Source organism: Thermobia domestica, chromosome 1 (genome assembly GCF_964235325.1).
Source record: "Thermobia domestica chromosome 1, izTheDome1.hap1.1, whole genome shotgun sequence".
NCBI lineage: Eukaryota > Metazoa > Arthropoda > Insecta > Zygentoma > Lepismatidae > Thermobia > Thermobia domestica.
Genome location: NC_137454.1, coordinates 56,129,323 through 56,154,884, shown reverse-complemented (window position 1 = coordinate 56,154,884; position 25,562 = coordinate 56,129,323). Strand labels below are relative to the sequence as shown.

General features: G+C 32.7%; 1 protein-coding gene across 1 annotated transcript in view; it reads left to right on the top strand.

Annotated features, from left to right (window-relative positions):
• LOC145683124 (pseudouridylate synthase RPUSD2-like) overlaps window positions 1-17,265 on the top strand; it is a 102,944-nt gene extending 85,679 nt beyond the window's left edge. Inside the window, exons 7-10 of the mRNA XM_081754508.1 lie at window positions 1,587-1,777; window positions 4,818-5,075; window positions 11,236-11,657; window positions 16,441-17,265. Of these exons, the coding sequence (XP_081610634.1) occupies window positions 1,587-1,777; window positions 4,818-5,075; window positions 11,236-11,657; window positions 16,441-16,512 (943 nt within the window). The 3' untranslated portion in view covers window positions 16,513-17,265. The remainder of the gene's footprint in view (window positions 1-1,586; window positions 1,778-4,817; window positions 5,076-11,235; window positions 11,658-16,440) is intronic.
• Window positions 17,266-25,562: the final 8,297 nt, after the last annotated feature.

Sequence of the window (25,562 nt, the reverse complement as noted above, 5' to 3'; positions counted from 1 at the left end):
AACTGGAAGGCCAATCAGAAAACGACCATTAGGAAGACCTAGGCGCAGATGGGAGGATAATATTAAGATGGATCTCGCAGGAATTGGAATACAAAGTAGAAACTGGATCCAGTTGGCTAAGGATAGAAGTCAATGGAGAGCTTTTGTGAACGCGGCATTGAACTTTTGGGTTCCATAGGCCATGGAGTTAGTTTCTTTTAGTTATTCTGCGTATAGTAGTATAGTATACGGCGTATAGTAATATAGTGTGGCGTATAGTACTTTTATTTCTTTTATATTTGTTTACTTATTCATTTAATCAGGCCATGACTCAAGTGGTAAAACGACTATATTGCTTTTTCTTGCTATATAATAGCTGTTCAAATATATCTATCAGGCTAAAAATTCGCTTTTCCTCACTATTTTGCAATCACAATAGGGATTACATATATAGCATGAGAGTTTAGTATCTCTATTAGCTTCGAAGGTAGGAGACGTGGATCTGCAGCTTAATGTGGACTGGCAACCACGTAGGGAACCAAACCTGGGTCTTCCGCACCGGAGATGCATGCACTAACTATGTAGCCACGAGGGATGATTACAAAAGAGAAAGGAAAGAGAAGAGAAAATAATGAGAAGACTACGTACGCTCTGTCTCTGTCCAAGTCCGTGTTGTTTTGATTGGTGAATATCACTACGAAAGCTTTGTTTAACTGTGATATTCATACGTCCACGCCACTTCTTTCCATAATTTCCTAATTCCTTCTGGCATATTGTGCGCAATTTCCCCTTTTTCTCCTGGCAATGGGGTAGTTCCTTCTGCATGCCTGTTCCCATTTATGTTATTAATGAAGTAATTTACTAAGAAATATCAAGAAAATAGCATAAAATGCTTCTACACTGTAAAACGGTATCTCAGCGTTTATATTTTAATGCAGTTATTAATATATGCGTTTTACATTGTGATTTTTTAAAATATCTTCTCTATTGTCATACATGTCTTTTCTGTCAGTTATAGATGTTCACAAAGCAGCGTATATTCTATGAAAATTTCAGGACTACAGCATTGGTTCCACATATGAATAGAACTGATTATAATTAGCTGCGAGACTGATCCTCATACAGAATAATTCGTCTAGCTTAAGTTGAAGAGTAATGTATTGTCTTCAAGGTTGAACAAGGAACTTTGATATAAATGAGAAAAAGAAAGAAAGAAAGAGCTTCACTGTTATTTCCAAGTTCTAAATAAGTAAAGGAAAGCACCGTGCTAAATATTTTTCAAACATATCTCAGTTCCCGTGAGAATTTCTTTAAAGTATAAAACTACTGGAATAAATAATTCTCATTCAGGAAAGTGGTCTTTCATTTCCAACTTACATGAATATGAAGACATCTCAGCTGTTGTGACAATAATGTAATTAATTATAAGATAACATTGGAATGGATTAAATTTGAGTTTTACGTTCCGTTCAGCTGCGAGGCTATATGAGGCTATATGTACTTCTAGCTTAACATGGAATCCTAACCACATGAGCTGACGCCGGTAAAATAATATTAGTTACTAAAATAACTAAAATTCTAAACAAAATCTCAATTTCTCTTTCCAGCGATGTTGTGGAATGTAAGGAACCAATCGAGGTTGTTAGTTACAAAATTGGAGTGTGTAAAGTATCACCCAAAGGGAAGGAGTGCCATACCACTTTCCATAAACTAAGTTTCAACGGGAAGACGAGTGTGGTCCTTTGTAAACCTCACACTGGACGAATGCACCAAATCAGGGTTCATCTACAGTATTTAGGTAAGCATTACACGTCTTTCAATTTTTACTATATATATATATATGATATCAAATATCAGCGTTAAGAAGGAACTTTTTTAATAATAATATTTTGCCCTATCTTTATAGTGTACTTTAATAATGAGTGCAACAATATTCATAGTAATTTAGTTCTCACTTACAGTAAATATTTGTTATCTATGGATACTAAATTATCATAGATATAATTAAAAGTATAAACGAAGAAAAAAAAGATACTTTCCTTCCAACCAAATATTCAAATACCAGGGATAGTGCTTGTGGCTTTGCACATGTTTGACATTGCAACCTCTGGTTCCACAGACTGTCAATCTATACTGTTATCATCAGAGCGACACTGTCATTTTGAGGTTATTACGAAAACCGAGCAAAATATACCCTACTTGCTGAATTCGAAACAATAGGCAACAAATTCAAGTCCTTTCGTATCTCATCCTTTCTCTACACTTCAATTATTAAACTAATTTTTGATGCTAACCAGCATATTTAAATATTGAGCTTGTAATGGCATTTTTCTCTTATACTCATGAAAACTCGTTTCCATTGTACAAATATAACAAGAAAGCGGAATCATTCTATTTAAAAGGGGTCAGCCAGTAAAATTATAACCGTGAATACGTGCAGCGCGAAAGACTACCATTTGACCCATTATTCAGAGTGTATATATTAACACTAGTTTTTCTGATGGTTTCATCTTATTCTTGGATCTCTCATTCGTGGTTGGTTAAAGGCGACGTCGTATCTTTATTGTGTAGAACTTATTTTGTGACTATCAAATAATGAAAGGGTCGAGAATGGATTGTGTATCGAATACGTAAGTTTGATATGTTTTCCTACTATGATCACTTGTTTTATCTTTCTTATTTACGGTAGCAATTATGCTTATTTGTCATTGATGGTGCCGTTCATTGTTGTTTTGGAACTGTATTGCCGTAATTAAAAACAAAAACTGACATTTAATCACGTTTAATAAATAATAGTGTTACCTTTTCGACAGTGTATTATTGCCTTCATCAGATACATTTTGCTCTGATGAAGGCAATGGTACATTGCTGAAACTGTAATACTATTATTTATTAAAAGTGATTTGCTTTAGTCAAATTTTATTTTTAATTAAGCTAATAAGTTTCTCCCGCAGGTGACAAAATATCATAAGTGCTATAATGCATATGAAATAAATATCGTTTATTATTATTATTTTTCATTTGGCATATCAATATTCAAACAATTTTTTACTCAAGGAAATTTTACATAGTTTACTTAATAACACTTTCAATCCTACTGTAGTTTCGGAACGACAGGCTGTAAACTTGTGTTAAATACGAGCGTCGTTCGGGAACAACATGACTATTTAATATTTTAAAACTTAACATATGCACGACAACAAATGCGCAAAGAAAAAGAAACAAGGTTCCTTGAAATAAAATTCAATATTTGCAAAAAGGGTAACCAGTTACTTTCCAAAAAATATGTTATTTTTTTGGGGTGATTGTTTTCATTGTATTGATGATTACTGGAATACAGAGCCCATTTTCCACAATACATATCCAACAGCAATTGGCATATCAAGAAGATTTTTTTTTTTTATTTTTTAATTTTAGCCGTGTTGCACGTAAATGATAATGACATTCAAGTAACTAGGTATCAACAATCTAATTTGTATATATTAAGTAATTGTTTAAGAGTTCTGACGCAGTGTTTGAAGAAGTAGAAAATCATTTTTAAAATAAGTATGTCATTACTTTTATTCTTTTTTACATTGGCACTTCTACTTTCATTTTTGTAAATTTCAACCGTTAAGAGAACGATATGATATTTTAAAATAACCTTTATTTTCTCCAGGACCAGGGCTTCGACAATTTATATACCTCTAGGATTGAAAGTATTAACCTCCATTTTTTTTTACAATTTAAATTATAATGCAAATTCACTATGCTGTTTGGTAATTGATCTTTGGATTTATTTTATGTTTTTTCTCTTCCTGCGTCCTTAAATAGCGACATTTGTGTTGTTATGTACATCGATCATGGTTAGTCTTCATTTTGTTCAGCACAATTTGTATTGCACTCCAGTATTCAAAGTTTATTGCCCTAGCACTGTGTTTATACGAGGACCGTTCGGAAAGTAACCTCCGATAGGTTAAAAAAAAAAAAACACCAAAGTAAATAAGAAGAATTTATTATATACATCTGAAAACTACTTATTTGCTCTATTTTTCATCATAGTGTCCATAAACATTCAAACACCTTTCGTATCTCTGCAGTAGCTTAGAAATTCAATCAGCATAAAAATCTTCCGCCTATGCCTTGATCCAGCTTATGACCGCATCTTTCAGCTGCTCATCATCATTAAAGCGTTGAGATCCAAGCCACTTCTTCAGGCTCCAAGACTGTGAAACGTCGATTTTCACGAACTTTTCCATCAATTTTACTAAACGAGTTTCATCAGTGATCACTGACGCCTGCCACTCCTCTCTTCGTCACGAACGTGTGTTCGTCCACTTTTAAATGAACGAACCCATTCACAAACAACTCCTTCACTCATCACATTTGGTCCATACACGGCAAAAAGTTCCCGATGTATAGCTGCTGCCGAACATGTCGTAAGAAAACATATAACAGATCGCACCTCGCACTTGTTGGGTTTTCTATTGCAGCACACATTTTGAAACGCTACAAAAGTGGAACTAGTAATCAGACAACCTTCACTCTACCATGGCTGGATGCAGACTGATCTACCGCGCATGTATGTGTAAAGATGGTAGCGCTGCCCACACTATTTCACACAGTGACCAATTGAAGATTACTTTTCGAACGTGCCTTGTAGTTAGTGGCACTATAAGTACGCGACATGTATTCTTTACCAGACCTTGTGTATACTTGCTTGATAATAGTTGTTCGTATCGAAAGACTAGACATTCTGTCCAAAACTTGACTGTTCTTGTAGATTATCTATTTCATTTCTATTTTTTCGTAATATTTTTATCTTTTCAATGTATTCGCATATTATTTATTTCTTGTAGGTTACCCAGTTGTAAACGATCCCCTATATAATCACACAGTATTCGGACCAGAGAAGGGGAAAGGTGGAAACATCGGAAAAACAGACGAAGAATTAATTAGAGATCTAATTAACATTCATAACGCTGAGAATTGGCTGGGAATGGATGGTGATACGGAATTAAGTATGTTCAAGCCTTTGAAACCAGATTTAGAAGAGAATTTGAGCTCCGATAGCACGGAGCGGAAATCACAAATTCAAGCACAGCTGGGAGCAAAAGGTAAATTTAATTTTGTCTTATCTATAGTATCTAACTATTCGGATATAAGTATATATTTATTAGTTCGTCGTAAATTTGTTACTTCAGTAAGTTGAAGAGCTTTCTATAACAAAAATGGTAGTCAATATAGGTTCGCTTTATCGTACAGCAAAATCTACTGATTTGGTTACTACTGTATTTTGGCTATTTTCTAAATTTGATGCATGCCTGTGAAAAAAGGAGGCATGTTGATTCTGCAAAGATCCCTCACCTCTGATGCGAAGTCCCAAGTCATACGAGTTTGTGATGGACAACGTCATTTCCGTCGTTTTTCTGAGGCTCAGTGTGAGAGCTAATTCATAGTTTCGAGAAAATTGAAAAAAAAAAACGATTTATTTTGTAAACCTAAAACTTGATGCTGAACGAAAACCACGCGACTTATTACGATGGAATCGATCCTGAAATATACCCTCACGAAGCTCTTTATTATGACACTAACAAGAGAACAGCACGTAGTATAGTTAATGAGATATATAGCTCTAACAAGAGAACAGTACGTAGTATAGTTAATGAGATATATAGCTCTAACAAGAGAACAGTACGTAGTATAGTTAATGAGATATATAACTCTAACAAGAGAACAGTACGTAGTATAGTTAATGAGATATATAGCTCTAACAAGAGAACAGTACGTAGTATAGTTAATGAGATATATAGCTCTAACAAGAGAACAGTACGTAGTATAGTTAATGAGATATATAGCTCTAACAAGAGAACAGTACGTAGTATAGTTAATGAGATATATAACTCTAACAAGAGAACAGTACGTAGTATAGTTAATGAGATATATATAGCTCTAACAAGAGAACAGTACGTAGTATAGTTAATGAGATATATATAGCTCTAACAAGAGAACAGTACGTAGTATAGTTAATGAGATATATATAGCTCTAACAAGAGAACAGCACGTAGTATAGTTAATGAGATATATAGCTCAAAAATATGATTAACTTTTAAACTTTATTTTATATTTAAGAAGCAGAATACCCGTTTCGGCACGGAGAGAATACGTTTCAGTTTGAACGTATAGGGCTGAATTTGGATTTAAATAGCTTCGGGAGTGTAACTGTTCATTTCAGCGAACCCGAAAACTATGGATTCGACACTAATATCGGTCATTTTCGATCATATATATATATATATATATATATATATCCCTCTCCCAATCCCCTGAGTTGCACCATCAAAGTGAAATAATAAAAACTATCCCAAGCTCGAACTTCATCTATGTTTAAAATTTGATCGAAATCGGTCATGTGGTTCAAGAGTTATTAAGTCACAAACGTAGCAAGTTCCATTTTTATTTATTTTTATATATCTCCTCCCTCTTTCTCTCCTAAGTTTTACCATCAAATTGAAATGATAAAAACCATTCCTGGCCCAAGCCTCATCTATGTGGTAAATTTGATCGAGACCGGCCGGTAGTTCAAGAGATAACGAAGTCACAAACATAGTGAATTTCATTTTTATATATAAAGATCAAAATACAGTTCAAATATAAGACATATATATCAGTTGGTAGATCGCATAGAGCTTAACAAAATGACATGCTTAATGTTAAGAATAAATTGTGACGCGTAGTTTCTTGAAAAATCGACAAAAACGGACTTTTGTGGCACTAGAAAGTACGGATATGTCGTTCATGCCCAATTGATAATTCTGCTGGAACAGATTGTTAATAGAGAGTAGTCTGTAATTATTTCATTCTGTCTAATTTATATCTGCAAAGAGAGTTGAGTTGAGTTGATTTTAGTTTAGCGTCCCTTTCAGCAGCGAGGTTCTGCAAAGAGAGCATCGTATCTAAGATCCAAGACACCAGTTTCGAGTCCCCAATTCAAGCTTCACAATCAGGGAAGAATCTGCAGATATATTTTTCTACTTTTAAATGTAATAAGACATGTTGAAATGTTATTAAGTGTGAAAAAAGTAACATTTATTGAAATACAGTATAAAACATAGTATATCAAAACTATGTATACATGTTAGTACATGCTGCTTTTGTCACCTACATTTCGGTATGTAAAAGAATATTTCCAATAAAAGGAATGACAGAGAACATATTTCTCCCATCCATAGTAGAATGAAAAAGACAAACTTAAAAAAACATTTGCAACGGATTTGAATGTCATTGTCTTGGAAATTCAGTTATATTTCTTCAGAACGAGCTCGGCAGGAGTGTTCGTGTTAGCTCAGTGGCAAAGCACGGGACTTCTAATCATAAGGTCGTGAGTTCGATTCCCATTTGATTCAAACTTTTTGTTAGTTAATGATATATTCCTCAATGCATGAATAATTATATAAAATTATTCAGTTGTGTGTATATGTATATATTCATAAAATCACTTCAGAACATACGTCAGTAGTATGTTTAAGATATAACATTTGAGATGTGATGGGTGTTGACAGAACTTCAGTATACTATATGTGAATGTTAAATGCAAATTAAGTAAATTATGCAATAGCAATAAATGAGTGTGTGTAGTGTATTTGTCTGTAGCTATTTGTCATACAGAGGCTACTTCTCAATATTCTTATTACAGCATTGGATTTACGTTCTTGAAATATAGTCAAAGGCATAAAGAGAACATTTAGGTACAAACGGAGAATATCCAAAATCAGATCGTGGTTCCAGGTAGCAAGTTCATGATCCCGACAAGTCACTTTAAGAGACTAGATTGTGCTCCAGTAAGGAAGGCAGAAATTATTTCCATAAGTTTTCAGTTCAATGCTTTCATTTCAGTACTCTGAAATGCTTCCTTATATTGTCACGGACTCAGTTCAACTCAATTATTAAACTTTTGTCCTCGATTGTACTTTAGTTCATTACTCTTCAAGTGACTTACAAAAAAGCATTAAAAAACACTTTTGATAATTAAAAACTCAATTGTAATTAATTAATTAATTCTTTATCAGTAAAACTACTATGTAATTCTGTCTTTAAATTTGTTTCCAATACTTAAGTCATTTACCTTACACAAAGTCATTGTGTAAGTTCATGCATTCACAAATATGATGAGAAAAGTATATTCGTAGGTACAAGTACTTATAATTTCCACGAGTACAGAAAGTGCATGACCTAAGCACTAGTCAAAAATCAAAACTATTTCGCGTTCCTAAGTCGGAAGTAGTTGCAACAAAAATTTCAGAAACATCGTATCAGCACTTTAGAGACAATCTCAACATTAAAAAAAAGTCTGTTCTTCTATTAAAACAAGGTATGTACTCATTTCATATTTACCAATGCCTAGTCATGAGTCAGCACTTGAGAAGTTTCAACAAACACATATAAACATAAAATTACACGCATTAAAATCATTCCCCCCAAATGTCTTTTAAAGTTGGTTGTTGCTATAACCACAATACCTCTCTCGTACGTTCCATTCTATGTTAAATATAAATATCTCATAGCATACCCGCAATATGAAGTGGTGAAGCTTTGGTCTCTCTCTCATCTTCCTATATTGTATATATATATATATATATATATATATATATATATATATATATATATAATATGGATGTATGTGTGTTTGTGTATGTTCCATCACAACTCTGGAACATCTGTAGCAATTTTAACCAAACTTTGTACATGTATTACTTACAGTCTAGGAAAAAGCACTGTCGGAGTAAGAGCCATACACACACACAGGGGGGAGTAGGAGAAGTAACATACAAACATGATCGAAAACGCTCGGTATGAGTGTTGAATACGTAGTTTTCGGAGTCGCTGAGGTAAACAGAGACACTTCTGATGACGTTTAAATCCAAATTCAGGCCCCTGAGGGGGATGCCATATAAAAATAATTGAAAATGACCTTTATTAGTTTTTGAATCTATAGTTTTCGGCGTACCTAAGTTGTCCTCTAAGCTGAAAGTGACAGTTTTGTAGCCCTCTAACGTGTAAGTTCAAGATCTGCTCCCAGTTAAGGTAAGACCCGTCCTAGCACTCCTAGGGGGAGGGAAGAGGAAGACATCAAAATTATCGAAAGCGACCGATATTAGTGGCAAATTCATAGAATTCGGGGCCGCTTAGATAAATATTGACACTCCCGATGCCATTTAAGTCCGATTTAAGCTCCCATTTGCATCCGGGGGTGAAATGATAACATAAAACTATCGAAATCAACCAATATTAGAGTCGAATCATTAGTTTTCAGCATTGCTAAGTTAATGCCCCTCAAGTCCGAGTTCATTGCCCAGTTCCGATGACCTTCAAGTTCTGCTTCCAGTAGGGTCAGACTGGTAGTTTACGATCTTCTGGTCGTTTTTATGTGTCTACCGAGGCAGAAGATGCTAGATTATTAAACGAAGTTCTGTTAGAAGCCATACTAGCAGGAATGACGTAGTTTATTCTATATTAACATCATCAAATAAGGAGTGCTGTTTTGCGTATTGTCCGAGGAGCACTCGATATGACTTTGCATATATTGCTGCTTGCAGTCGCAGCGGTCATGTATCTATTTCATGTGGGAGTTGGATTTCCAGTCGCAGTGCAGAGCAACTTCACAGAATTGAAGGGCACTTTGGACATTGCTTAATACTTATACATCATGAGTAACACCACGGTGCCATCAGCACGAGCACTTCAGCCTCATTGTGTCATTCAGTTCCAGCAAGACCAGTTCCCAATACATACTTCCCGTGTGGTTCAGTAATGGTTCGCAGGGCAAGCTGAGATTGATTTTATTGACTGGCCGCCTCGCGGAGCAGATCTCCATCGCATGTAAAATATGTGGGCAGAGATGAAGCGTACTTTAAGGTATAGTTGACCTGAGGAAGATCCACCAAGATCTCTAGTGACCTATGGATCCTTATTTCCGAGGCATGACTGGAGGTAGGAGAAGGAGACAGATTTGTCGGCCATCTAATAGATTTCATGCACAGAAGAATGGAACGTGTAATAAATGCAAAAGGGTCTTGAACACAATATTAGTGTCCCCACCTCAACTCCCCAAAACAACCCTTTTTAGGGCTACCTAAACTTTTCTGAAGCTATTTTTCATATATTAATCACTCCTTGTGTTATATTTTGTGCAGTTTTACTAATAAAGTCTCTGAGCTGGGATTCGAACTCAAGACATAATGATTGGGAATCCCATGCTCTACTAGTGAGCTAATATGAACACATACACGAACCCATTCTGAAGAAATATGACTTTGAATTTCCGCTGTTCAATGACAATGATACTCATATCCGTTGCAAATGTATTAAACTTGGGATATTTCAAAATCCCGGATTCTCGATGTAGCAAATGTTTGAACACATTTAAACAGAAAACGGCAATGAACATATTTGAATTTACTTCCATTACTGAATTAGTAACAGTGTGGATTTATACTGTTTCTTTCCTAATCATGTTTCATAATTTTGATAATGGGGTTTCCACTTTCTATAATTGCGAAATATCCAAATTCCGAAATTTCAACATTCTGAATTTCAAAAATTGAATTAATGACTTTTTAAATGGTACCTATTCAACTACCGCTGGTTCTTATATAAGATATGTCTCAAAATCTCAGGTTAAAAGTGTTTAATGCAATACAATTACGTATGTTTCAATCTCTTACGTAAAGTATGGAGAGAAATGCCAGTAATTTCAAAAGAAATGAACAAACCATTTTAGTCAAATTACACAATAAATAGTGCATTTTACTCTACATGATTGTAATCATGCATTAGATGAATAAAGTACATACATAACAATACTCAACTTTAGCAGTGAATTAAATGCCAAATGAGAATGCCTCATATTTAGTGATTATAATACTACTCGTATCTTCAAGAACGTAAATCCCATGTTGTAATGAAAATATTGAGAAGTAAGTTCCGTATGACAAATAGTTGCAGACAAATATAGCCAAAAATAAGATCAAGTTAATTAAATTATTTCAGGGATTTTCTGTATACTTGGTTTTGGAAATTCGTCACAAAATATCACGAATTTGGTTAAACCGAAATATTGCAGATCTCCCACTTATTTTTTTTTTTTTTTTTTTTTTCTTTAAATACAATATTTGTATATACAATTGTCTTGGGACATCACTTATGAAATCTGCTGTCTCTAAGGTTTAGATTGCTATCGTTATCTATTGTGAAATGAAAATTTGTTTTGTGTTTCAGAGAACAACAACAACACCGAAATCCCGCTTCCGGACGAGGATGGTGACTCCACAAGTGAGCCTTCGCCTAGTGTTGTGTCCTGTGAGAACGGTGATGGTGTGGATCCTCCTCTGTTATCTGTGTCTTCGAGAAGCCCATGCGTCTCTGGACCAGCGGCCGAAGTGGACCTGCTACGTACTTCTTGCAGTGTTGCAGTTAGTGATAAATTGTTACCCTCAGGGAGAACTAACCTGGAGCTTAATGAAAGTGATTCGCCGAAAAACAAAGTTACTGTTGCCACGCAGACTGGACATGAGGCTCCAGATTACACATTCAATCCTGATAAAATGACATGGGACTCACATTGCTATGAGTGTAAAGTTCGGTATAGGGACCCAAAACCAAAGGACCTTGTTATGTATTTGCATGCGTGGAAGTACAGGGTAAGCAATTTTATATATATTTTCTCCTCAAACAAACCTTTAATTGCTTTTACCGAATTTATAATTATTATTTGACTCATAATATTCAGTTCTTTATTCTACCACGTGAGTAACGGTTGATACAACATGGGATATATCGTCGGCGTTCAGGCAGAAGTCACTAACTCCAAAAACTAACCATTGGAGTTAGGTATTTCTTCCAGTACGATATCAATACGCAAGGTGAAATACACGACGTTCTAACATTGTCAGGCTAGATGTAGCAGGTGAAATTGTGATGCTAAGCGTGGTTGCCTTTAGCATAACAATGCCATCTGCTACATCTAGCCTCATAATACGTATTAGAACGTCGCATATTTCACCTTGTATACCGGTATAGTCCTCGTATTGGAAGAAGTGCCTAACTCTGTATGTTTTTGAAGTTGGTGACTTCTGCCTGAACGCCGACGATATATATATATATATATATATATATATCAAGAGGCAGGGCTTATTTTAGAGCAATGAGGGCCCTGGAGCTGAGCCCTGAGAGGTCCCCATATAACTAGCAGTGTAGAAAATACAAAGATTATTTAACACGGGCGTACTAACGTATGTGTAACTCTTAACTATGGTCTAGTTTGTATACTAGATCCATTTCAAACTAGAAATAGTAGAAAGAAAAGCCACATATAATTACTATAATAAATTCTAACTTTCTTTGTAGTGTAAAACCAGGTATTTCATCAGTATAAACACTGGAAAATCATTTTAATTATTATTTTTTAATAATGATTAAAAATTTATGACCTTTCTAAAATTAATAAGATTATTAATCATTTTTAATTGAAATTGAAGGAATTAAGAGCATGTAAAAATTATTGATCATTTTCATTAAATACTATAGAAAAGTTTGCTTAAGTACCGTACATTATATTGCAAAACTGTAGCTTGTGTTTAAATAATAACGCATCCTTAGTTTGCTTATTGGCTATCCGAGTGCCACAGCATGACTTTGAGATCGCATTTTCTATATTTGGCAAAATTTTGTAATTCATAAAATTATGTAATAATAATAATAATAATAATAATAATAATAATAATAATAATAATAATAATAATAATAATAATAATGGAAGTGTAAAATATTTATACTGTTGTTGAGATAATCGGAAAACTTTTTGTATTCTCAACAAATAGGAAGTATATATATAATATGCGTTATGTGTGTACTAACAAAGCTAATACGCTTTCACCCTTTATTAATTAATTTCCCGATTATAAATATAATCAATTTTCACATATTTAAGGTCATATTTATTACTATGTAAGTATGATAAAAAGTATGTGTATAATTTATATATATTGACATAGTCAGCACATTTTTATACCATGTTAATCCGTTTCTATTTATGAGCAGAGCCGGTCCTAGGCAATATGTCGCCTAATGCAATGGGATCATTTGCCCTCTCCCTTCCCCTTTTGTCCAGAGAGAACAAATCTAAAAAGTTACGATTTTTAATATGCTATCCCGTCATGAACAACGAAGGGGAGGTAAAGTTCACTCACACTCAGAAAGGCCTAAATACTACATTCTCTTTGTGTCTGCTTTTTTTAAAATAATAGTCTATTATGTTAATGAAAGATAAAGCAAACACACCTGCAGAGGAAAGATGGTAATTCTTTTTATAGAACTCAATATCGAGTTTAAATGTAGATATATCCAGTGCAATTCCAATGCAACTAACTCTTTTATCTCTATTTCTTGATTTTTCTTTTACATCTGTTAAAAAAAAAAAAAACAATTAAAATTGTTTCCACCTTCAATGATAAGGAACTTGTTTGTGAGAAGGATAAGACTAGTTTTCATATCAAAACTGTGATAACTAACTAAATGGAGCACGTGTTCGCTACTGTTCGAGAATTGAGTTCTTGTACTTGACAACAATCAAGCAATTTATGCTGGGGTTTGATCATTTGCTTTAGCACTGTCCATGTGACAAACTAATGCGACCCAAACATGATCTATGAATGTAGTGTTCAAATAGAAGGTCAGCTTAGCTACCTTCGTCATGAAGCGTGTTTCCAACAAGAAATATTTATTTTGAATAATATAGTTATGATAGTTTTTTTTTTGCCCTTCGAAATGCATGTGTTACAAATATGGTAAAGCCGGCCCTCTTTATGAGTGTTACAAATTTTCACAAATTGAAGGTGATACTTGATACCATATTTTGATTATGATAAAAATTAAACTTCATTGACATTCAGAGACGTAAGAACGGTGGCTACTGAAGTACAATTTGCTCGTACGTCCTTTAATTTTGATGAAACGATACTATACTTCCTTAATCCTTCTATTACATTATTATTCTGTTACATAATTATTTTAACGCATTCCTTATTCTGAATTTTAAAGAACAGTTAGGGCTGATTTATACATTCGAAAGATTCATAGAATAGTTTCCAGATCGATGTGTTTAATAATTTACAGAACTCTTCAGTCCAACAAATCATACGCTCTTTGCTATTAGTACTCACAATAAAACTTTGCTTTAATGGATTTATATTAAGTATTTAAAACATATTTCTCTAGATTATTGATTGATTTGCGTTTAACTTCTTTGACAGCAACGAGACTATATAAGATGAGACATATACTTTAAAGTGGGATCTTAAGCATTACAGCGCGTTCAATGCTTTCCCACTGGAAATCGAACCCGGGACTTCCTGAAGAAAAGGCGCTAGCCACTAGACCAGCAAAGATGACTCTACTAGAAGCTTTACAAAGTAATCGGAATATTAGGGCAGAAATAATAAATAAATAAATAAATAAATACAGAGTGCTCGAGAAGTCCCTAACCATTTCTCGGAAGGAGCACTTGTATTCAAATGAAGTGTTTACAATATCAAAGAAGACACCGTAAATCAATGAAATCGCAGTAGTTCGACATGACTGCATTTCGACATGCGGTCGACTTGAGTGAACGAATTTCGGCATCGGTGGGTACAATTACCCCAGTAATGTTGCAACGCGTGTTCATGTGTAGAGATGGGCAATTCTGCTTGCATATGGGGGCGGTTATATCGAACTATTGTGCTTTCATCGACTTACGGTGTCTTGTTTGATATTATAAACACTTCATTTGAATTCAAGCGCTTCTTCCGAGATATAGGTATGGGCTTTTCGGGCGCCCTGTAGTTTGGAATATAGCAGAGATAACAAGAAATAATCACAATGCTAAGTACTTGCTATCGTGTTTTAGTGTTTGAACATAGTTTGTGATTTTGTTTACTATATAAAATTTTCTGTCACAATGAACTAGTGTACGTCTAAAAGACAACGCGACATGTAACAGACATCAAATCACGTATGTGGTCGATGGTTATACATTTTATTTCCTGCTACAATTTCTTAACATTTCCCTTGTATCCCCTTCCATAAATACGTAGCGTTCCTGGTCTTCTGTTGACACATCTATCACAGTTTAGTTAAATTAGTGCATTTAATTAGTTAGTAATACTAGTAATTTTAGTCTGTTTCAGGATTATCAATTGTCTCAATTTTAGGGCCATACTTAACACTATATTTTGACTATGACAAAACTAAGTTTATATTTATATATTTGTTAGTTCATATTAATTGATTCCTTTATCCTCAGTTTTACAATTTTAGGTTATACTTGATACCATTTTGTACTGGTTATAAAACGTAATATCTATCGGGCTACTACACACAACTTTAGTCCATATTATTCTGTTTCATATGTAATGTCCTATTTTCACAATTTTGAAGTAATTATTAATGTACATGAGTAACAATTTTTTAATGATGATAAAACTAAATGTTTATTGATATATTTAATACAATCTTCATCATCCGTTTCCAACTTATAAAAACGGCCAATATTGTTGATTTATGATTATATTTTAATATTTTTAATTATGATAAATAAGTGCTGGCACATATATCTAATAATTCATCTATTCCCTTGTTACAAGTGTAGCTAATATTTGTACTTTTAAGATCATATGTAACATTATCGTATTTTAATGGTAATAACTAAATATACAGGGTGATTCAAAACAACACCGTCAACGTTTGGGAGGTGATTCCTGACATCAAGATAAGACAAAAAGTGTAGTACAACCTAGGTGCACAAATGCTTCCTTTCGGACTTATGGGCTGCCGAAAACATGAAAAAATGGACTTTAAAGGTCCATAGCTCCAAAACTATGGGACGTACCTTAGTCTGATCAAGACTTCACTTAGGAACTAATATGTGCACTATCCAAAAATACATGTTTCAGAATCCTAAGGTACCCACGAAACAATTTTTATAGAAGGAGTTTGACTACGGGCATATAATTCGAAGTACCCACCAAGTACCTCGATAAAAATTGTTGCGGAAGTACCGGAGGATTCTGAAACTTGGATATTTGATTAAGGAACTTACTAGTTTCCAAGTAAAGTCTTGACCCGACTACGGTAGGTCCCATAATTTTTGAGCTATGGACCTTTTAAAGTTCACTTTTTACATTTTCGGCAGTCTATAATTCCAAAAGAAAGCATTTGTGCACCCAGGTTGGTTTATACTTTTTGTCTTATCTTGGTGTGAGGAATCGCCCCCCAAACGTTGTTGGTGTTGATTACAAACCACTGTGTATAATATACTTAAACCATTTTAGCCTATATAAATCCACACTCTAAGTATAAGTAAATGTAAGTTTGATTTTAGTTTTAACAGTATTAAAACCGTCTACAGTAACATATTCCTAAAAGTTTTTTTTTTTTTTTTTTCAGGGACCTGGCTGGGCATTTGAAACTCCTCTGCCAGATTGGGCGAAAGAAGATTGGATTGAACCGGATGACTGAGAAAAAGGGAAATCTAAAGAAAAAGAATTCATAATCTGAAAACAACCCATCCAATCTTGTTGATTTTTTTAAAAAATAAAAATAAAGGGAGAAATTAAAAAGAAAAACTAAGGCAGGGTCCAAGAGAAAATCAAGAGGAATCCAAACAGAAAATAATAAAAAAAGAAGAAATTTTATGGTGCATAAGTCTTGTACCGTATACACTGAAAATAGACGTGGTTTTTTGTTTCTTCTCTATATTTTCTCAAACAATCACTATTTACGACAACAAGAAACAAAAAGGAAAAGAATATATTGAATGTTGTGGTAATTTGTTTTGGGAATGTTTGTTAATTACTGTATTTCCCAATCTCCCCTTCCTTGTGTACATAAATATATAGCAAAAAAAGGTTTTTTTTTCGTGTGTGTGTGTGTGTGTGAATATGATAGGAAAAAGGGAGGTGATCTTTTGAGCTTCAAGTTCAGAAGAACTGAGGGGGATAGTTTCTTTTATTCTTTCCTGATCCCCCACCTCCAAACTGTGATTATGTTGTGTCTTGTTGAAACTTCCATATAGTTTTTACCTTTTCATTGACGAATTGAAAACAAAAAAACAGTTTAGAATTTTTAAAAGAAAGGAACAAGAAACAGTTACTTCTGTGATGATGATTACAGGGGAACAGCTGCCTGACATGAGTTGCAGTAATTTATTATAACCACGACTGCTAAGAATGGAGCTTCCCCTTTTGTTTTTTATATACATTACATACATATATATATATATATATATATATATATATATATATATATATATATATATATATATATATATATATATATATATATATATATATATGTATATAAATATATATATATATATATATAAATATCTGAGATACTTATTACAAAAAAGGTAGAATTACGTCGTGTGTATCATAGCAGAAAAAAAAATAGACTGTGCCTTTTACGAAAGTGTCCCATGACATGTTATCAGGACCTTGAATGGACCACAGTATCGGAACAAGTCCATAAGAACAGATAAATTGAGACTAAATATTCTAATAAATACATTTTAAAGAATATATATATATATTAAAAAAATAAATATCACTATTTTTCCGTATCACATGCTTCTCCCAAGCTTGTAGATTATTTGATTAGATTGAAGTATATCACCAATGTTGTACACCTAATATACCTTTGTACATTAATTACTTCAAACCCAAAAATACTATGTCTCGTATGAAAAGAATTATATATGTATAAATATCGTTTAAGAACTGTTCATGATTACACGAAAATATCAAGGCTTGTAATATTGATAATAACGTTTTGATATCAGTATTATTATCATGAAATAGTTACCAGAAGAGGTTTGCTAGAAGTTGGTTATTTAGGAGTCTTAGTTTATTGTTCGTTTGTTTTCTTTCTCTTTTGTACTCAAATGTAAAATATAGTGCTTTGGATTACTAATATTCACGTGTGACTGGGAGATAGTGTGAGTGACTTGACAAGTTAAATGCCCAGAAAGACATACTTTTTTTTGTCAATTGTTTCTACAACATACCAAGTTCTATCTCTTTATTTTGTTGAAAAAAAAATCTTATAATAAAACCTTTGATTTTAATTCAATTCTTGATGTAATTGGAAATTAAAATATATTATACACATGATGTTGATTAATGTACGTAAGAGCTTCAAAAGTATCATAAGTAGGTACTTCTTTTACATTAATATTTCAAATGTTACGTTTCTGAAACTATTTTTAATGTATAATCACACATTTATTTTATCAATAATTATTTACAGTAGTCACATAATACCTGTAATTATATACAATATGATCAAACTCAAAAATATAACTATATATATAATCTGATAGACAATTTAAATAAAGCAATCTCTAAGGATTAATGTTGGTTCATGTTCCAAGTAGACCAATCATTTTAGTACAAAAAGTAAAATCAATGTAATGAGAGCTTATTTTAAAATCTAAGTTTATTATAAACTTTTTTGCTAGCAATGTCTATATATATACATATACATGTATATCTTTGTATTACAAATACTATTTCATGTCATAAAAGCAGGTTTAGGTAACTTCAAATTAGACTGTGGCATCTCTAAAATGAATGAATAGAGGACAATGTACTTTTTTTTCAATTACTGGAAGAAAAAAAAGAGGACTACGTAGCGGAATTCATCACTTGTGTTCTATATAGTATATTATTTTTATGATAGAAGTATCTTCTTGAATCCATAAATGTCGTAATTTTGCTGGTTAGAATCTACTGAGGTAGCACTGAAGATAGGGCTGATGTTGATTATGAATTCCCTTCCTTCCAATACCTAGTAAAATAGTAATGAACCAACTTGACGCTACTTGTGTGTTTTAAATATACTTTTTACACAGCAAAAAATGAGGTGTTGAAACAACACAAAATGACTACCGTGTTACTGGTGTGTTAATTCAACACCTAGCACATCGCCTTAGAGCATATCAGAAATACCTCGTTACTGGCTGTGAGTATTTACATTGTTTTTTATTATTTGGCATGAGTAAAGCTTTGCGAAATATATTTCGAAATTTATGGAAAGTAACTAATAACATTCTATGTTTACTGTAATCGGTCACAATAATATTGTTGTAGACCTGTGAATCATTTTACAACAGTTACACATATACCAGTGCTTCCATCTGTTTTCTTTATCTGTTATTCTTGTGTCTTTGCACGTATGAACAGAAGATGGCAGAGCTGTTGCCTATGTAACTCTTGTCAGACGATTCACAGGGTTATAACAATATTATTGTGATCGATTCCAGAAAACATAGAACATTACTCGTTACTTGGCATAAGCGCCAAATATATTTCGCAAAGCTTTGCTCATTTTAAACGATAAATACCAATGCAAATTCTCTCTGGTAGTAACGAGTTATTTCTGATATGCTTGGAAGGCGATGTGCTTGGTGCTGAATTAACACACAAATAACACGCTAAAGTGGTAGTCATTTTGTGTTGTTTCAACACCTCATTTTCTACAGTGTAACACAATAAAATAAAAACTAAGTATGTGTAAAATAAGTTTTATGATTTTCAGTTTCAATTGTATTCTTATCTTGTATTAATTATAATGAAGACATTTAATATTTATCAATAATACTAAAAAAAAATGTAAGTCGTTGGATGAGATAAAGAGCAACTTATAAAAGAATCATGAAAACTTTGAACAAGTAATTCTATGATTCGTATAAAGTAAAATGAGTTGGAAAATAAGATATTAATTAGCTTGAAGAACTCATTGCTTGTAAGGTGTACAATAATTATGTTATAGAAGTTTTATAATAAGAATGCTTTGTTTACAGTATTGGTATGCAACAACCTTTGAATTTGAATTCAGTGTCAAAGTTCCGATCACATATACCTATGGAGCATAGAAAAATAAAATGTTATCAATAAAAGAGTTTAGAACGTGACTATTGTAATTAATACAAATATATGTATACAATATGTGTTTCATATATTTTCCATAGGCATATTAAAGCAAATGTATGTCATACTCATGCACAACTGTAATAAATTTTCCCGTACAACTTAAATTTGAAGACAGAGTAGGTAAAATTATCGTATAATTCCACCTGATTTGTAAATAATTTCAGTTTATTCATTTCCAGTTGTATTTAATTTGTTTGCAGAGTTGTGTGTTTTTTCAGGATTTTCATTACTTTCCTTTTGTAAAAAAGAATTAAGTTGTGACAAAAGTTTTGTAATTCTAGAGAAAATTTATACAGTATATGAAGTTTTCGTAAATTAGTATCCGCAGTGAAGTCTTTTATTGTTAAGCCGAATAACAACATAAATTAGTTTTAGTAGACGTCTTTCCTAAAGTAAATTCACAAGATAATGTTCAGAGCTTATATGGTGGCTATAAGAAATGCATTAACTTTTATTATTTTGTTTGTGTATTTAAAATACTTTGTAGTTTTTATCAGTTTCATGTTAATACTTTGATTGAACCATTACTATACGTGGATAGGACAGTTAATAGCGTTAATGACAATCTGAACAGGGAGATTCCAAGGATAGTAGTTTCTTTATTATTTTTATTAATAGGGAAATCAGATGGGTCTACAATGCTTTTTTTTATTATTGTTCTGACAATCATCACAAACTCTTGTTCCAATCGTAGTAGCTGCAACATTTTTTTTTATCTATTATTAAGCTATATTAATTATCCAGTGTGTAAAACACTGTTCAACTATACGAATTACTCTAGCTAGTAGGAAAAAAGATAATACTTACAGTGAAAATAAGTCTATAGATATTAGACGTTAGTTCACTAAATATGAACTATTGACAAGTGTGCATTTTACATTCAGAATATCTACTGCTATTGTTCTGAAATCGTATTACCTTTATATTGTTTCTTTTTAATGTTTGACACGCGCATTAAAGCATACAATTCTTGAATATTCTACTTTCCAAAGCAGGTAAAAAAAAAATCCTTGACTCTTATGAAATTTATTCGTACGTCAGTTTTTTTCTTTCTTAATAGAGGTGAAGGCGAAATAGGTTTTCACATTGATGTCTTAGTCTGCTGAGCCAGTACTAGAAAAAGAAACGTACTAAGTTTGTTAGAAGGTAATCAAATCTAGAAAACTCCTTTATTTGAAACAAATAAAGTCAGTTCTGGAAGTATGAAGTTAATTCTTGATATTAAAAAGACGTAACTACATAGTTTCGTAGCTGATTTTTTTTTTTTTTAATAGATAAATTAGATGTGATGCTTAAAGAGGCGCTAAACACAAATGCAATCAATCAAGATAATTTAGATGAGCTTCCTGTATTTAGGTAAACTTCTGACATCCTAATTCTTTTCCTGTTTTAGTATTGGCTAAGGCGATAAGCAGAGAATCTTAATGGTCGAAATATAAATCGTAAAACACAGTAGGACATTGAGGTAGGAATCTATTTTATTGACTAAACATGTGTGCTTTCCTTAATGTCTTCTAATACATCAAGGTACATTTTCTTACTTAAGGGGTGAAGTCTCTTTAGTTACACTGGTTTTACACAATTTTAAAACTAACGAAAGAAAACGACCACACAATTCGAAATATTGCTTCGTAGCTGCGGTCTCGTTTTTTTTTTTTTTTTAGATGCTGTTTTGTCACTACGAAGTTTAACCATTCGTCACATACAACTTTATACAAGAGTGAACAACATTATGACATGATTAACACCTCAACAACACAAAGAATAAATAACTAAGTTACATATGAGTACTTCGTAACTACTAGGCCACAATTAGACTCCGATGTTGGTATTGCTCTGAATTTTCCTGTTTGTGTGTAAACACGAGAAATCCATAGGAACTTCTTAAATGTACTCTATTTTCGTTATGTGGCAAGAAGTGCTAAAACAGCTAGTATTCGTTCCTTGCAAAATATCGTAACTCTTTTTTTTTTTTTTTTTTAATTTTTTTAAGAACACTGCATCCTCGTAACTTATTTTCAAATCGAGTTGGAAGATTCGAAAAAATAGTCTTTTTTGTATGGTGTTATGTATATAGATTTATGCTAATGTGCATAGCATAACAGGCCTACTAAGTACACAGTACTGCCTTTCTGTTACTTGTGAGACATTTAACTTTTAATGACAAGTTAAACAGTCACATTACACAGTGACGTTCTCTATATTATTTTCATTAACATCAAAATACAGTATTTCTGAATTGACACTATGTCAGTGCACAAGAGCTTCCCCAAAGATGGTAGAATGGGATGACATAAAAATGAAGTAATTATAAAGTTAACTATAAGTTACCTCAGGTGTTTATAACAAGTAAGGAAAGAAATTAATTTTATTGTTTTATATTTCTATGATTAAATTTGTTGTGTTTTGAGCGAGTGATATATATATACGTTTTTAAGCACTGAGGAGATGACATATTGAAGTATAAGAAAGCAAAAATCTTCAGGTGTTTGATAGAAGAAGAACTATGTTGTTATAAAATAGAGATCAGAGAAGATAATACATTGATACCAAGTACGGCCATGTTGTTTACGAGGACAATAATAAGTGTACCCAGATATGTGACACCAATTTTCGTTAATTTTCATTATCATTATTATTATTACATATTTCTGTAACTTTGCTTCAGTTGAATTTAGAACTTAGTTTTTTTCGTAGAGCCACTGAAAAAAGTGGCGCATTATTATATAAAATGTATAGTATATATACGTATATATACTACGTACATATATGCAGTGTGGTGAGATTTTATTTCATAGTATACGTGTTGTAGTGAATGATTGTTATTTCAAACCAAAAGGCAAACAAAAAATGTACATTTTTGTTTTATTTTTCATGGTACATTAATACTTTATTTGTTAAGTGTTACAACAAGAATTAAAAGATGTACTATTTTTCAGTAAAAAGCAAATAAATAGTTAGAATCATTCAAAAAAAAGTGCTTAGCAAACCGATATATATATATATATTTGTAAATCTTAAGAAAAAATGGGAAATAACAAATTTTTAAAAAAGAAAAAAAGACTTTATTTTGTGAAAGTTGCTCTGTAGGTAAATACTTTAAGGCGTTTTTTCATATCGATTATATGTGAAAATGACATGTTTTAATACATTCTTTAGCCCCATATATTGTATACATAGTGTTTTGTAGTGGCATTGATATATATATAGTGGATTTGAACTATGTAATCTTTCTCTCTTTTCCTTTTTATCCTCTTTATTTCATTCAGCATTCCTTTCATATATTCATAGAACAGGGTAAAACAATATTTACATACACTAATACGGACCATCAGCTTATATTTGATGGTTTCAATAGCCGAATACATCATATATATCTATATCTATATCTATATATAACCAGCATTGAAATCGAATGGTAAAACAAAAGAGAAAAACTTTATAATTCACCAGTTCATTAAAAAATATGTATTAATAAAAATGGGCCATTTAATTGTATCTTTCTTTATAAAGAATTACCCATCTTTTTATGTATGTAAAGTCTACTTCATGTCGGGATACCCAATAGTATGTGGTTGGGTATCGAAGAGCCTCTGTCAAGAACCTGCTTTCTTGACACTATAAAAGTCAGTAGAACCTGATTTCTTGACATTATATCGGAAAATTATCATTTGACGTAAGAAAGTGAAAGCATCTGTGTAGTGAAGCAAGTAGTACTGATCTCTTCTATATATGGTAGCCGTAGTGTTGCCAGATTGAATTAGAGACAAGCCCGGAAGCCTGAGTACGTTTGCGTAATTGCGGGCAAATTTGAAACTGAAGATTTTTGCAAGATATTATTACCATTATTTCTAACACTTATAACCACAAACAATTAAAACTACCATTCTGTGGAAATCTTAGCAAGTTCATCTGAACACAACTTTTGGCCATCACAAGTTTTATCAACATTGTGCATCTAATCATAATCATAAACCTTTCATTATGTTAAGCATTAGTTCGACATATGCAACCTGTGCAATACTGACTGATATAGTGAAAATCAGGGTGTCTACTAGTCTCGAAAAACATGGAAAACCTGGAAAAGTCAGGGAATTTTATAATTTCTGGAAAAGTTAGGAAATTTTCTGTATATTCTGGAAATTTTTGGTAAAGTTAGGTTTATTCCATTGCTTTAACATTTTATCTGCACAATATTTGGAAAACAAGTTTTCGCTTCAGCAGAAGTCATCATACAATAAAGGACTTCTGAAAAAAGCTGGCAACCCTTGCGTCTGGAGCTCGTGGTTTCTGATCTCCATGTTAAAAAATGATCCTTACGTCCATTAGTGTAGTTAGTCTATTGCAACCGGTGACCCCCAATAGCCCCCAATAAAATCACTTGTTCTTATCTTGTTGATTTTAATGTAGCGATTAGAGAGAACCTTTGTATGGTTAAGTTTAATTTATAACATAATGCGTACCTACATTAGTTAGATTTAAAACTTCTATTCCATTTCTTCCATACTCCATTTTCAGTGCAGTTTGGCGTTCTGCGTGTCTTTTGTGAAGTTTATTATTATTTTGCAAGTAATTTCTGTGAATATTTTTGGTATGCTTGTAACTTTTCAATAAGACCATTTTTGCTAGCAAGTGCTCATATATATATTTTTTTTAATAGAAAACGTATGTTTTTTTATAGTAGATAGAGCTCAGCGATTATTACCACATTTAAAGAAGTATGTCTATGCAGTTTTAGATAGTAATCGAGAACCGTCTTGTGACAACTTTAAAATTGTTAAATCGTGTCTGACAGGTTCTTTGCTTGGAGCTAAATTAGCTTTATTCCAAACCGTAGCTGTGGATATTTAACCTTTTCTTACGAAATTTCAGTCAGACTCACCAATGCTTCCTTTTCTTTATGGCGAAATACTTAAACTTCTGAAGTATCTTATGATTAGATTTGTTAAAAAATCCATTGTGATTGAACCAGCAAGTTCTGAAGATCCGATTAAAGTTTGCCTAGAAGGTGGTAGTAAGGATCTATGTTCGGCTAAGCAGTTTGATGTCGGATTTGCAACATGTACAGCATTAATATCAGAGAAGATACCTGAACTGGATATCCTTCGTTTTTGGAGGGATTGTTTGGATAATTTAACACATGTTTGTAAGAAGATTCTATGTAAATTACTATTGGAAAACAAACTTACTTATGGTACTACATGCCTCTCACCCGATTCAGTTTTAAACAAGAGACTTGGGGAGGAACAAATAACCGTAGCATTGGAATTGCTTGTAGAGAATCATCATTTGGCTGGCCTTGCTGCAGATGAAGTAAAACGGTTCTACAGTGAAATTTGTACTCAAGATTCAGTTATCACAGAAATGAAGAATTTTGAAGTGACTAAGGATCGTTTAAATCACTTGTGGTTCTTCATTCTTGACAACACTAACACCAGCAACAACTTTTCTGCGTTCATTAAGAAACTTCTAGTGCTATCACCCAGAAATGCTTCCGTTGAACGCAGTTTCTCATTGAATAAGGAGTTTGTCGTGGATAATCTACACGAAGAGTCTTTAGTTTCGTAGAGTATAGTA